Here is a 15,116-nt window from a genome sequence, read left to right on the forward strand (position 1 = left end):
TTGTTTTTCTTTAAATGTTCGGTAGAATTAAGTGGTGAAGCCATTGGGGCTGGCTTATATTTGTGGGAATTTAAAATTAATTCAATCTCTGCTTATTATAGGTCTATTTACTTTTTTTTCTCAAGTCAGTTGCGGTAGGTTGTGTTCTAGTTTGTGTTCTCTAGGAACTTGTCCATTTCATCCAAGTTATCTAACTTGTTGACATTCACTTGTTCATAGTATTCACTTATAACCCTTTTATTTCTGTAAGGTCAGTAGTGATGTCCCTACATTCCTGACTTAAATAATTTGAGTGTTCTTTATCTCATCCAGTTTAGGGAAAACTTTGTTAATTTTGTTGATCTTTATTTAAAAAAAAGCAATTTTTAGTTTGATTTTCTCCATTGTTTTTGTATTCCATTGGTTTCTGCTCTAATTATTATTTCTTTCCTTCTGCTTGCTTTGGGTTTAGTTTGCTCTTCTTTTCCTACTGGAAGTATAGGTTATCGATTTGCAATATACTTTTTTCCACATAGGTATTTCTAACAATAAGTATCCTTGTAAGCACTGCTTTGACTGAAGCCTAGTAATTGTCTACATCAATAAAACCTACCACTCCTATCATGCATGCTTCTTTAGGTGGGTTAAAATTTGAGTCTCCAAATGGCATAAGGCATCATCCACACAAATTCACAGCACCCCAATGTTTCACAGCGTCAAACGGCCCTGAGCTCCTCCATTTTTCTTGGTGTCTCTGTGTTTTTCATCATTACATTTCTCAGAAACATTTTCCCTTTGAACCTAGGTGATATATATTAGCAGTCTTTTCTGACCAGGACAGATAACTCCAGTTCAATCTACTAGCTGTCCCCAAATTTTCTTAATCTTTTATCATACTTTCCTCTTTGGTGCATTCTAGTTCTTTTCTAGGACCTGTTCTTAAGTGACGGGATATAGAAGTGGGATATTAAGTCGTACTGGGCTTACTTCTTTCCCCGTTCTAATTCAATGGTTTGATAGCCAGTCTGTGAGCATCAGAATAGGCCAGGATACGGTGCAGTTACAACAAAGCCCAGTATCTCAGTGACTTAAAGCAAGAAAGGGTTATTTCTTGCTTATGCTATGTCTATTGTGAGTTGGTAGGGAATTCTGTTCATCTTAGTTAATCGGGAAATAGGCTAACAGAGTATGAGTTGTTTTAAACATTACAGTTGCTGTGCCAGAGGGAAAAGAGAAATTAAATGCTTGGCCAGTAAGAGACAGAATCTTGCATTCAGATCTCTTTGGCCAGAACTAGATGTCAAATGATCATACACAACCACAGGGCATAGGAAATACACTTCACCATATGCCCAGGAAGATGGAAAGCTAGAAATCTCTGACACTATGGCATCAATGACTTTACCAGATGGTAGGTGTTGTCCCCTTTAAAAGAAAATGAGATCAAAGTTAGAGTCCCTATTGAAATGAGGTCAAAGTTAGAGACCAGAGGGAAGCAATCTGTAGAGTTACAAAAAAATTGGTTTGTATTAGGTGACCTATTCTTTCTCACCTATCAAAACCTGGGACCCCTTAGGCCCTTTATTATCAACATGAGCCTCTTCAACATGTCCCAGAAAAGAGCTGTATTGTCTATCAGAACATTACTAAGCTTGAAGATATTATTATAAACTTCAAATATACATGCAATAAGAACTATCCCTTTTAAAGCAATCATTTTGGACAATCACACATTTATTCCAGCATAGCTGTTACCTAAAATATATTTAGAATCCCAATTTTAGCACTGCTTTCAGAGTGAGACTCATCTTTTTGAATATCCTCCTTGATTGGAAGGCTTTATTGGCAAAGTTTTACTGGGTACCTTTAATATGTCAGACATTATACTAGATGCTGGGTGTTATAAATGTGTTAAGACACAATCTGTCAAGGAACTGTATCAGATGAGAACGGGAACTACACAGCCATAATAGCAATACCCTTATTTATGGAGGAATATGAACTCTAGCCGCTCATAGAAATCTTGAAAGGAGAAGAAAGCTAATTACATCCATACCTAAAGACAACAATCTATGCATACAATAAGAGCATGCAGATAAACACATGACTCAGGATGAACTTTGAAAATACCCAGAATTCCAATCAGATGGCTAGATTTAACTTGAAATAGGCAGAACTAGAAAATGTGATAATAAATATCACATTTTTAAATTTAAAATTCTCAGAAACAAAAAATGGGAGATAGGCATCATGAAACAGGGCAAAGGTAGAGGCTGAGGGTAAATGTGTTGTGAATGTGCCTTGTCCAGCTGGTGAGACACCCCAGAGGTTGTCAGGTATAGAGACTCCGTTGTGCTTGTGGTGTTGAGGAGAAGGGCTGGTTCCCCTGTCCACACCAATACCTGGATAAAAGTCTCTTAAGTACATCTTTATCACTGTGTTGACTGTGCTGACATCTTTCAGGTGATCCCATCTCTTCCCAGATATCATGACACTGGAAACTTTAGTTGTTGGAGAGCAGATAGGTTTAGATACAATAGCTACATAAAACGAAAACTACAAGAAAGGCAAATCGAAGTTGAAGCTGCTAATATGATTAGAGAAACTGCTTGTTATTTTTCAAAGCACAGTATTCAAATTCAGTCTGTAATAAATTATTAGTGAAAAATGATGCAAACAAACACTGAACATCGGTTGGGAGGGAGGGAAGAAGAGCCCCCCCACTGCTGGCAGGAGTGTGAAGTGTCACCTGGAAAGCGCAGGTTCTCCAGTGGTACGAATCCCAGACAAACTCTTACCACAGCAACAAATTACTCAAAACTGAGTGGCTTAAACCACTAATGAGCACTTACTATCTCAGAGTTTCTGTGGGTCAAGAACTCAAGAGTGGCTTAGCTGGGTAGTTTTGGTTTAGAGTCTCTTGTGAAGTTGCAGTCAAGAGGTTGGTAGGGGCTCCAGTCATCTGAATGTTTAACTTGGGCTGAAGGAACCACTTCTACGATGCAACAGTCACACTGCTTGTGAGTTGGTGCTAGGTATTAGCTGTCCCTTAGGGCTGCTATAATGTCCTCACAATACAGTAGTTGGCTTTAACCAGGGATATTTTATTTATTTATTCTTTTAGAGAGAGAGACAGACAGGAAGGGAGAGAGATGAGTTGTGTCACTTTAGTTGTTTATTGATTGCTTTTCGTACATGCAATGACTGGGGGGCTCAAGCCAGTGACCTTTGGGCTTCAAGCTAGCAACCTTGGGCTTCTAGCCAGCAACCTTGGGCTTCAAACCAGTGACTTCTGGGCTCAAGCCAGTGCTCAAGTCTGATGAGTCCACACTCAAGCCAGTGAACTTGAGGTTTCGAACCTTGAACCGCAAAACCCCAGGTCAATGCTCTATCCACTGTGCCACCACTGGTCAGCCTGGGATATCTTATTTTTAAAAGAAAATTATCACTCTTAAAAAAATTGTTCTTCTTGCCTGACCTGTGGTGGCACAGTGGATAAAGCATCGACCTGGAAATGCTGAGGTCGCCAGTTTGAAACCCTGGGCTCGCCTGGTCAAGGCACATATGGGAGTTGATGCTTCCAGCTCCTCCCCCCTTCTCTCTGTCTCTTCTCTCTCTCTCTCTCTCTCTCTCTGTCTCTCCCTCTCCTCTCTAAAATGAATAAATAAAAAAAATTAAAAAAAAATTGTTCTTTTGTGTGTGTTTAAGTATTTTATTTCTTATTATGAGCCCCTCAGACACCAAGTGTTATTATCAAATAAGCCACTTATCACCCATGAAGAAGACTCCCCATGGAGCACCTGGCAGTTGTATAAACACAAAACACAGACTTTATTCATACCACCACCTTATCCCCTGCTCCACATGGTAGTTTTGATTAAGCACCAGCCCTTTAAGGCATCACCACAATATTTGGTTACAGAAACTGACATATTTACATAATAACAGCTGAGTTGCATGTAAGTCTTCACAGTCTAGGGATTTTGGAAAATGCTCTGCGGCTTCATAGCATTTACATTTCCTTCAAAAATTTTTTATTCCTCCTTCACCATTAAAAGCCACTTTCTAAGAACATTACTTAAGGGCCACTTCTATACGAGGCAATAAGCCTGAAGGCAGAGCCTGAGCCTGTCACATTCCTACTGACTCCCCAGCGCCCAGCAAGGCACCACATCACACGTCATGAACGCTGCACTTTGCATCTCCTGACTTACTAGACTAACTGATATGATCGAAATTTCTTATTGACCATGGGGTTCTATGTCTACCAGTAGAGACATTTCTCTTATCAAAACACCTTAAAATTTTATTTTAACATTTTCATATTGAAAATGTAAAAAACAAAACAAACAAACAAACAACAACAAAAAACCAACCCACAAAAAAACGTGGTCCAGAGAGGTTCAAAATTGAAATCCTATCACTTGACTTAAAGCCCCGTCTTCTACCCAGCTCAATGTTCTTTGAACCACACTCTGCTGCACCTTCCTTATGACTCTGTAAAAATCAAATTTAAATTCATTGTTTTTGTGCAAACCCTGTATTTCCAGGTTTCAGGTTAAGAAAAACTAAAAACTAGTTTGTAAAAGTCTTTTATTGTATCCGTGCCACACATAGTAGTGAAAAATAACACTCCTAAAAAAAAGAATGCTACCTTTTCCACAACATTTTATTTTAAATAAAACTTCAAGTACTCTTACATAGGTACAAAAAAAATTCTCATCTATTTGCCTCCAACAGGCCACCACAACACACAGTAGATAAAACACAGTGGTTACAAATGTCTTTTAAATTTATTTCTGAGGCAAGGCAAATGGGAGGGAAATGTTTCTATGAAAAAATACTGTGTGTTTAGGAAATTGTCACAATTTTATTCCACATGGATACAAATGATCATACTTTAATTTAGGCCCTGGTGGCTTAAAATTATATAACAAAATAGAAAAATGGAAAACTAATATCCCCTACACCCTGTTTCAAAGGCAGGCACTACCAAGATCAAGGAGACGCCACAGTGTTGGTAGAGGATAATTACTGTACAAGCTGTATAGCTATAATTACCTTCAGACTAAAATAAAATGCTACAGTCCTTCTAAGGCATAAACAATAATGTCTGCAAACAATATATACACATAATACATATTTAAAGCAAGACATAATATAAACAATAATGAACAGTATATACATGTCAATTTTTCTTCACTGTCTGGAAATACAATTTAACTACACAAGTGATGCAGCAACATATATATATATATATAAATGTACTTGTAACTCTACAGTAAAGTTTATTTTTGGTGCTTTTAGAGCACATCAGTGTAAACAGTTTAACTTGGCTTTGTTTTATATTTTAAAACATTCCTTGTTGTATTTTCAAGATTTAAAGCAATTTTCTAGTTCTTCCTTTTCACAGAAAACGAAGATTCTGGATGTGGTTTAATCATAAATAATTCATAAAATTAAATACATTCACTAAAAAATAAACTACAAAGTAAAAAAATGAAAAATAGATATTTATTGAGAGGGAAAGGAAAACCGTTTCCCACATTAGAGCTCTGGTGTTGAATATTCAGTGCGATTTGATATAGTTTCATTGCTATTGCACTATAACACCCTTTCCTTTGAAAATTCTTTGGGTGTGCTTCCCTGTTCTACCTAAATTAGCTGATAAATCACACAAACCAATAACCAAGGGCCTTGGTTGTTGTAGGAGTGAAGCCTTTAAAAACGGTATCATTCTTCTGGTACTTTCTTCCATGATACTTATTTTAAGGAAAAAAAAGTCATCATGTATGTGCCTTGCACATTTATGTAATACAGTTCACATTGCTGGTCTCATTTGTCCTTGTTTAAAAGGAAAAAAAAAGAGAGATATTATAACTTCAGCTCACTTTGAAAGTATCTGTCCACTTTTTTTCAAAATACTTCCTCATACTGTGGCCAGCTCTGCCTATATCAGAATCATCTTCATTAAATGTTTCACAGTTGTCAAAAACAAGCCTGACATCTAGAGCAAAGGATTCAGGGTTCGGATACCTGAAATAAAACACATGATTAGAGGTTGCTTTTGTAGGGTGGCTTTTCTTTGTAATCAAATGATGAAGTAATAAAATGTAAAATAAAAAGTAAGACTGAAAGGAAAAAGAAAAAGATTAGAATAACTGCATTTATTTATTTATTTATTATTTATTTATTTATTTTTACAGAGACAGAGATAGAGTCAGAGAGAGGGATAGATAGGAACAGACAGACAGGAACAGAGAGAGATGAGAAGCATCAATCATCAGTTTTTTGTTGTGACACCTTAGTTGTTCATTGATTGCTTTCTCATATGTGCCTTAACCGTGGGCCTTCAGCAGACCAAGTAACCCCTTGCTCGAGCCAGCGACCTTGGGCCCAAGCTGGTGAGTTTTGCTCAAACCAGATGAGCCCGCACTCAAGCTGGCAACCTCGGGGTCTTGAACCTGGGTCCTCCGCATCCCAGTCTGACACTCTATCCACTGCACCAACGCCTGGTCAGGCTAGAATAACTGCATTTAAAATTATATAAAACATATTATACCTTCATACATGGAACATTTAAAATAATTGCATGGGGTCTGAACCACATAGAATTTAAAGACACATGAAATAGAGAAACTGCTTTCTCTGAAGATCAAGATAAATGTGCACTAACTAGCATTTTCCTTACATCCAATTTCCTGTCTGACCTGCATTACAATTCTTTGTTATAGGACTCACCACACTTGATTAGTTTAACTACTCTGACCAGCTGTGTCACTTGTAGTACCTCTATTATCCACATTCAAAAAGTTGGCTCTTAAAGTAAAAAAAAAAAAAAAAAAAAAAAAAAAGAAGAAGTAAATGCCTGACCTGTGGTGGCGCAGTAGATAAAGCGTCGACTTGGAATGCTGACGTTGCCGGTTCAAAACCCTGGGCTTGCCTGGTCAAGGCACATTTGGAAGTTGATGCTTCCTGCTCCTCCCTCCCCCTTCTCTCTCTCTCTCTCTCACTCTCTTCCCTCTCTAAAAATTAATAAAAGTAAAAAAAAAAAGTTGGACCTGGTGGGTTAGCTCAGTGGTAGAGTGTTGGCCCAGCGTGTGGATGCCTGGGTTCAATTCCCAATCAGGACACACAGGAGAAGGGCCCATCTGCTTCTTCACCCTGCCCCCTTTTGCTCCTCTCTCTCTCTCTCTCTTTCTCTCTCTTCTCTTCCCCTCCTGAAGCCATGCCTCAATTAGAGTAAGCTAGCCCCAGGAGCTGAGGATGGCTCCATGGCCCCTGCCTCAGGCGCTAAAACTCGGCTGTGGTTGCAATGGAGCAAGGGCCCCAGATGAGCAGAGCATCACCCACTAGTGGGCTTTCTAGGTGGATCCTGGTCAGGGCGCATGTGGGAATTTGTCTTTGCCTCCCCTCCTCTCACTCAATTAAAAAAATAAATATATATATATTATATTTAGTTGCACTAGAAAACATATAAATGCCTCCTATGCACTATAATCATTATACTTGCCCTGTGGCTTTCACATACATCCCACCATATGCTGCTCTGTGTTAAATCTCCCCCACTCCCCATTTCTCCCCATCACTCTTCTAATATACCCTTTTGCTCAAGCATTGACATCTGATGATCCAAAACAAGCAAAAGAGCATGTGCTACCTCTTTAACTGAGATAACATGAAGGGGAACTGGCTTTCAGTACAAAGCACTGTGGCCGGAGCGCTTTTTTAGGGGGATAGCCCACTTCTCCTGCTCGATAAGGACATAAAAATGAATGAATTTGCCTAAACTTATTAGTAAGAAAGGAGCAGTTTGTTTCAAGTCAATTCAATTCAAATCAATACATTAATTCTAACTTCTGATAAGCTGGATACTGAGATAATTTTCCCAAATAGAAATGTCTGTGAAGCATACACTAGCTTTGAGACCTGATAAAAGTGGAATGATTTCTTTGAAGAAACACCTTGTGCAGTTTCCCCTCCCTCATTCTTTTAGTAATATGTGCAATAATGAAAGAAATAAAATTTTCTATCTGTAAAGAGCTCACAGGGTTAATTCAGGCCTTATATAATGTTATCCATTTCCTGTTCTTCTGGAAATTATTTTTATTAAGGTGATATTCATGTAACACAAAGTTAACCTCTTTAAGGTAGACAATTAAGTGGCACATAGTATATTAACAACACTGTCCTATCCCTACGTCTATCTACAAATAGTTCCAAAACATTGTCATTACCCCCAAAGGAAACCCTTTATTCACTGAGCAGTTACTTTCTATTCCTCCTTATTCCCACCCCATGGCCAGCACCCATCTGTTCTGGATATTTCACATAAATGGAATCATATAACACGTGAGAATAATTTTTATAAAACACTTATAAAGTTACTTTGAGAAATATTCACCTGTTTAGGCTGTTCTTTACTATAAGGAAAGGTTAATGATTAATGCTAGAGGGACTGGAATCCAGGAGAACATTCTTGATGAGATTCTAGTTGAAGGAAGGACAATGCCCAGTCCGAGCCATTCTTTTAGAGCGTGGGCAGATGATAAAACCAGAAAGATTCATTCAAGCAGATGTGTCCCTGAAACCTCTGTTCTATCAATTTCTACTCTAAAAATTTGAGGTTTTGGTTCCAACTCATTAGTTTGGGTTTAATTGAACAACTCAAGTTAGAGGAAACTGAATGCACTAAATTTTGCCTCCCACACAGCGGGCATCTCAGGCCGAGAATAAGGAACTGTTTCCTCTCTGCCTGCCTCCATTCATCAGGATTCAGTCTCAAAAGGGAACTTCGATTTTGTAGCTCTTCTGGTAATTTTGTCTTAATGTGTAAGCCTGTTATTTTGGGGGAGTTAGGGGTTGTGGTTCGTCCTCTCCAGAAATTAAAAGAATGATGGACGTTAAAGTCATGAGCTAATTTAAACATGGTCAAGTCTCCTTGTGTAAGTCTTGTCCTAGCAACGTTGATTATAAAATCCATTGTGCAACCCCTCTAAACATCTAATTATTTGGACAGACCAAAAAAAGCAAAAGAACTAGTCCACATCTAGACAGCAGCTTTTGATGTGTGGTTCACATTAGAACCTATAGTTTTAATGATTGTAAGTGTTTTCTGAGTTTGGGCACGTCCTTTCTGTAATTAAAAAAAAAAAAGAAATAATCCTTTAAAAGACCAACATTTCAGAAATAAATTCATCATTTGGTCAATCTAGTAGATCATTTGATATGAGGACACTCATCATTATGAGTTAAATTCTACTCAACTCTTCTAAATTGAATGTAAATTATGGAGCACAGTGCTTTTCACCAAAAGAATGCTCAGGACGAACTAAACAGTATATTGCATAATAATGAGAAAAATAATAACAATGTTCATAAAATTAAACTGTATCTTGTCGTTACTCTTTTAAAGTTTCTTCTTTCTATATATTCTCTGTGACTTTCTTTGCCTGAAGCGATGGGCATGAGCTACATTAATCTAAACCGGGTGTAGGAATAACGGGAGCAGGGAGAAGGGGGAAGAAATCCAGCTCCACAGCTGCTGGCCATTCATGTGTGGGATGCCTTCACGTGGGCTTTTCTTGTGGCTCCAAGACGAGCCAGTGTCGAGAACCAATTAAATTCCATTAACATTTGCTACTTTCTGGCAGGGGTCTGAGGTGGTCTAACAAAGATCATGATCTGTGGCCAGGAACTCACTCTTCAGTAATCACAAAGAGAATATTGTAGAGTGAAGCAATAATAATTTTCTTCCACATTTACTACATACATTTTTAGTATTCTCCAACAACTTATAATAAAGCTTTTCATATTTAAAATTTCTAATAATCTATATATTGTAATAACCTGAAAATATTAAAGAATCAATTTTTATTAAATCCACATGAGGTGATGTCAATACTCCACTGATGTACAATGCAAGCGTACACGTTACAGATTTACTCTGGGAGGTTTCCCCGATAGGTTTTTCTTTACCTCCCAGGCTGGGTTTGGTGCCCTTCCAATGCCAAAAGCAGCTTTATCACCCTCCTTTTAAATTGAGTAATTTTGATTGACTTCATATCCACACCATACCACCCTAAGCAAACACACACACACACACACACTAGCATACACCTACACAGACCCTTCTCCAAAGTCAGGGCTTCTGTCTAGCACATATTAAGCATTCAATAAATATTGAACTAAAATGATTTACTTACTGTCCACTACTTAATTTCTCTCTGATTGTGGAAAAATCCATAGGCTTCTTAATAACTTTCTTATAACCAGGAACAAGTTTCAAGTTTACAGGAAGTAGAAAAGGCCATGCATCCTCATGAGTTTCCATTTCATTAAGGATCACACTTAAGAAAATAATGTTTGAAATCAATATCTCTGCTTTTGAATTATCTATGTTTATTAAAAATTTAGCTTTCATAATCTTTCAGGATAAACAATGCAAATTTATTTATTTATTAAAAGGCAAAAGAAGATTTACTTATACTATAGACTTTACATTTTCCTGTTTGCAAAACTTGTCAAAAAAGACACTTTTAATATGGTAGAAGGCTTCTAAACAAATAAAATGGGACATCATGACTATATATTGTACATAAAGACTGAAATAATACCTGCAAAGAGCGAGGTCCTTGGAGTCATCTCTTTTAGGTTTCTTGACAGAAGCAAAACTTTCTTGTTTGGACACGTTAATGGAAATATTTTCCTCCATTTTTCTCTTTTTTAGGTCTTTGTTTCCTCTTTTTAGTGAACTACTGGTAGATGCAGAGTCTTCATCTTCAGTATCTCCTGTTAAAGTTCCTTTCTTTCCTTTCTTTGAATCATTAGTCTTTTTTCCTTTGACTTGAAGTTTTTTAAATTTTAGAGTTTGACCACTTGCCTTTAATTTAAAAAAAAGTAAATTAGGTATAATAAAAAGATGTATAAAGTTAGTAATTTTATTATTTTCAAAAGAGATCTATGAATTTGTTCTCATAATACAAAGCTAAAACCTAATAAAGCATGAAAAAATCTAAAACTTGAAGATACTGATCTCATGGTAATCTATCTTTATACAGAATTTATCAGCAGTATTCCTTTAGTATAGCTCACTGATTGAATGAGTATAAAGATACAAACAGACTATCTTTTAGAGGACAGTACAATTGAGAACAAAGATGAATAGAAATAAAAACATAGAACTTGTTAATAAGAAAGTTAAAGAGGGAATTAAAAAGCTAGGCCAACACATCAAAAATAGTTCACAAACTGCCAAATAGAGAAAAAGTCCCTTGTAAGCTCAAGTCTACTGGGAACTGGTCTTTCTCTAGAGAAAAAATAAACACATTTGTTATAAGAGAATTCCACAAACTTGTGGGTTCCACAGTTAAACAAAGAAGTGGTGAAGGCCGAGGAAGAAAAAAGGAAGTCTGTTTAAAGGAAAACAATAAAGAAATAGCATGAAAGAAATCATATTAGGAATTGAGGCATGTAAATTCCAGCTACGACTCTGTTAGTAACTAGCTATGAAACTTCCTACAAAAATGTTTGAGGCCCTGTTTTTCTCATTTGTAAAAGAAGATAAGCAACACAATTGGTAAGGTCATTTAAGCTCTCAAATTACACGGAAAAAAAAAATCTCAATGTGGCTTTATGCAATCTAACCACAACATGGCAGCACACTGACGCAACCAGTGAACTCCCACCTAAATTTAGAAACAGAAATAAAACTGAATTTTGAGTTGAATATTATAATAAACATAACAAATCTGAAAAAAGTGATATGCAAAGTCACTGGTAATGTATGGGTTTTGTTTTGATTTCCCAGAAACTGTTTACCCCCTTTTTAAACATTATTTCCTCTCTTACCCACATTTATTAAGAAATCTTAGACTACAGAGTCAATATTTAATCTAGTTATAATTTAAAGTTGGTGTATTCTTTCTTTGGAGAGAGAGAGGAGAGACAGAGTGACAGGCAAAGATGGACAGACAGGAACGGAGAGAGATGAGAAATATCAACTTGTTGTGGCACTTTAGTTGTTCATTGATTGCTTTTTTCATACATGCCTTCACTGGGGAGCTTCAGTTGAGCCAGTGATCCCTTGTTCAAGCCAGCGACCTTGGGCTCAAGCCAGCAACACCATGCTCAAGCTGGTGAACCTACGCTTAAGCCAGACGAACCTGCGTTCAAGCCGGCATCCTCAGGCTGTTGAGCCTGGGTCATCAGAGTCCCAGGCTGACACTCTATCCACTGCACTACTGCCTGGTCAGACTAAAATTGGTGTATTCTTGAAATATATCTGGCCAGAAACATTTCTTTAGAGTATTTCACATCAATTTCTTTGAAGATTTCATGATCTCGTCTAGCAAAAAATTTTTAATTGTCTTAATCAAGCAATTAAAAATATTGGTTCCAAGGCCATGGCTGTTCGGCTCAGTGGTAGAGCATTGGCCAGGCATGTGGATGTCCCAGGTTTGATTCCTGGTTAGGGTACAAAGGAGGAGCAACCATCTGCTTCTACACCTCTCAGCCTCCCCCTTCTTTCTCTCTCTCTCTTCCCCTCTTGCAGCCATGCTCTATTGGTTTGAGTGCATTGGCCTGGGCACTGAGGATGAATTCGTGGAGGCTTTGCCTCAGGTGCTAAAAATAGCTCAGTTGAAAGCATTGCCCAAGATGCGCAGAGGATTGGCCTCAGACAAGCAGTTGCTGGTTGGATCCTGGTTAGGGAACATGCAGGATTCTGTTTATCTCCCCTGCTAGCACTTGGAAAAGAAGAAAAAAATATATATTTGGTTCTAGGGAACTCTCTGTAAAGTATGTAATTGTCTAACTGCTGTGCCGTACACCTGAAACTAATACAAAATAGTGTTGAATGCAAATTGTAATTAAAAAGTATATATTTGGTCCTCCATGGGCAGGCTAAAAGTATAACTGAAATATATATATATATATATATACACACACACACATTTTTTTTTTTTTTTTACCTTTCCATTCCAACAATTTTATTAAAAAAAATTTTTTTTTTGTATTTTTCTGAAGCTGGAAACAGGGAGAGACAGTCAGATAGACTCCCGCATGCGCCCAACCGGGGATCCACCCGGCACACCCACCAGGGGGCGACACTCTGCCCCTCCGGGGCGTCGCTCTGTTGCGACCAAAACCACTCCAGCGCCTGGGGCAGAGGCCAAGGAGCCAACCCCAGCGTCCGGGCCATCTTTGCTCCAATGGAGCCTCGCTGCGGGAGGGGAAGAGAGAGACAGAGAGGAAGGAGAGGGGGAGGGGTGGAGAAGCAGATGGGCGCTTCTCCTGTGTGCCCTGGCTGGGAATCGAACCCGGGACTTCTGCACACCAGGTCAACACTCTACCACTGAGCCAACCGGCCAGGACCTTAACTGAAATATTTAAATTGATTAAAATAATAAGGCAAACCACAAATCTAACACCTTTCTGATACCATATCAAAAAGTCACTACCCTTTGTCACTAATTGAAATAATTAAAATGTTTTACTAAGTCTTTTCTTTTTTTTTGAATTTTAGTGAGAGGAGGGGAGGCAGACAGACTCCTGCATGTGTCCCCACCAGGATCCACCCCGCAGGCCCACTGAGCCAACTGGCCGGAGCCTACTGTCTTTTCTTCAATTTGCTTATTAATTTCTATTCACTATGATCTGATTATTTTGAGTTTTCATATAACACTGGGCTTTTAGCACTCTGTAATCATAAAAAAGAGAAGGCTTAATGTAATGAGAAAAGTCCATTTAATGAAGATTAAATCAAGTTAGATTGAATAATTGTGTTACTTAAAAACAACAAAATTTCATGAATTATAGGCCAAAATTTCTAGTTCCTGTTTGAACTAAAATATTACTTAGGAGCATGTTCTAAGAAATTAATACTCACAGTAAGAAAACATGAAATTTAAACTGCAGAATCAAAAGATTTTTTTTATTTTTTTTTATGTTTTAAAAAACAATGAAGTCTCTATGTATTTCTTTAATAAATGACATTTATCAACTCACATCAATAGACCATGCACATACACATACTTTTAAAAGTAAGCTTTTATACTATTACTCTGCCAACTGACTACTTTGTTCTTGGATGGAGACGTCCAAACTTAAAAAGGAACTTCAGTATGTCTTGAGCAGAACCTATCGCATTACACATATAAGAGTACATTTCTGCTATGTTTGTGTATTTATCTATCAGAAGTTGTGAACTGCTGGCTCACAGGCTGTAAACAGCCTACAGCCCATGCATTTTTGTTTGGCCTGGACAATGCCTGTAGAAATTCTGAATCTGTTGCCAATATTTAACTTTTGGGAGAAGATGCATAAAAATCCCTAACCCTGATATTGGTAGGTCCTGGAACACTGGCCCACATATCTTTACAACAACTGGCTGGAGTTGACTGATGACTGTCTATTTAAATGGGGACATAATTTCCTGTCTGCCACAGTCCCATCTTTTTTGTGTTATCTCCCCGACTTCCACAGGCAATGCAGTTTGAAACTTGTATGTGTGTGTGTGTGTGTCTATTAGTGTATATAAATATGTACACACACATGCACATCTATTTGAGTCTGTGGTTCTGTGATTATTTAACTATAATAAAGTGTATATATATTGGCATACACATACATACACACTGAGTAAAAATACTTACAATGATGTATGCAGAAGTAGCCATTTCAGAGTATAGTATAAATATTTATAAATAACAATGAATTACTGGAAAGATATTTTAAAATCTTAATTTAGAAATCCTTATATCGGTGTTTCTAATATTTATTGCTATGAAAAACAGAACAGGTGACTCACTACATTTAGAAAACAATAAAAGCAGCAGCTTAGAAAGCTACATTTACATAGAAGGGCTTGGATGAGATCTCAGAACTTATGTTTCCTACTCTACTCCTTCAATGATAAAGAGCCAAAATTCTGATTTAAGCAAATTTACTGAAAAGAAAACCTCCTTTAGCATATCAGATGATATCTCCAACTCTTAAAACACCAACTTGTTAGTAATTTATAAAGTATTAGAGAAACTGTCTTTAACTTGACAGTCATGAAATTCAAGATAGTTTATATACCACCAGTGAAGATATTATGGAATTACATTTAACTGTTTATAACAAAATGATCAATT

General features: G+C 37.4%; 1 protein-coding gene across 7 annotated transcripts in view; it reads right to left on the reverse strand.

The window, feature by feature from the left end:
• Positions 1-3,686: 3,686 nt before the first annotated feature.
• BAZ2B (bromodomain adjacent to zinc finger domain 2B) overlaps positions 3,687-15,116 on the reverse strand; it is a 457,412-nt gene continuing 445,982 nt past the window's right edge. For all 7 annotated transcript variants that reach the window (XM_066346467.1, XM_066346473.1, XM_066346468.1 and 4 more), the window contains 3 exons: positions 10,596-10,861; positions 10,185-10,328; positions 3,687-6,015 (listed from right to left, as the gene is read on the reverse strand). In XM_066346467.1, coding sequence (XP_066202564.1) covers positions 5,862-6,015; positions 10,185-10,328; positions 10,596-10,861 — 564 coding nt within the window. In that variant the 3' untranslated portion in view covers positions 3,687-5,861. The remainder of the gene's footprint in view (positions 6,016-10,184; positions 10,329-10,595; positions 10,862-15,116) is intronic.

This window comes from Saccopteryx leptura, chromosome 7, assembly GCF_036850995.1.
Source record: "Saccopteryx leptura isolate mSacLep1 chromosome 7, mSacLep1_pri_phased_curated, whole genome shotgun sequence".
NCBI classification, from domain to species: Eukaryota; Metazoa; Chordata; class Mammalia; order Chiroptera; family Emballonuridae; genus Saccopteryx; species Saccopteryx leptura.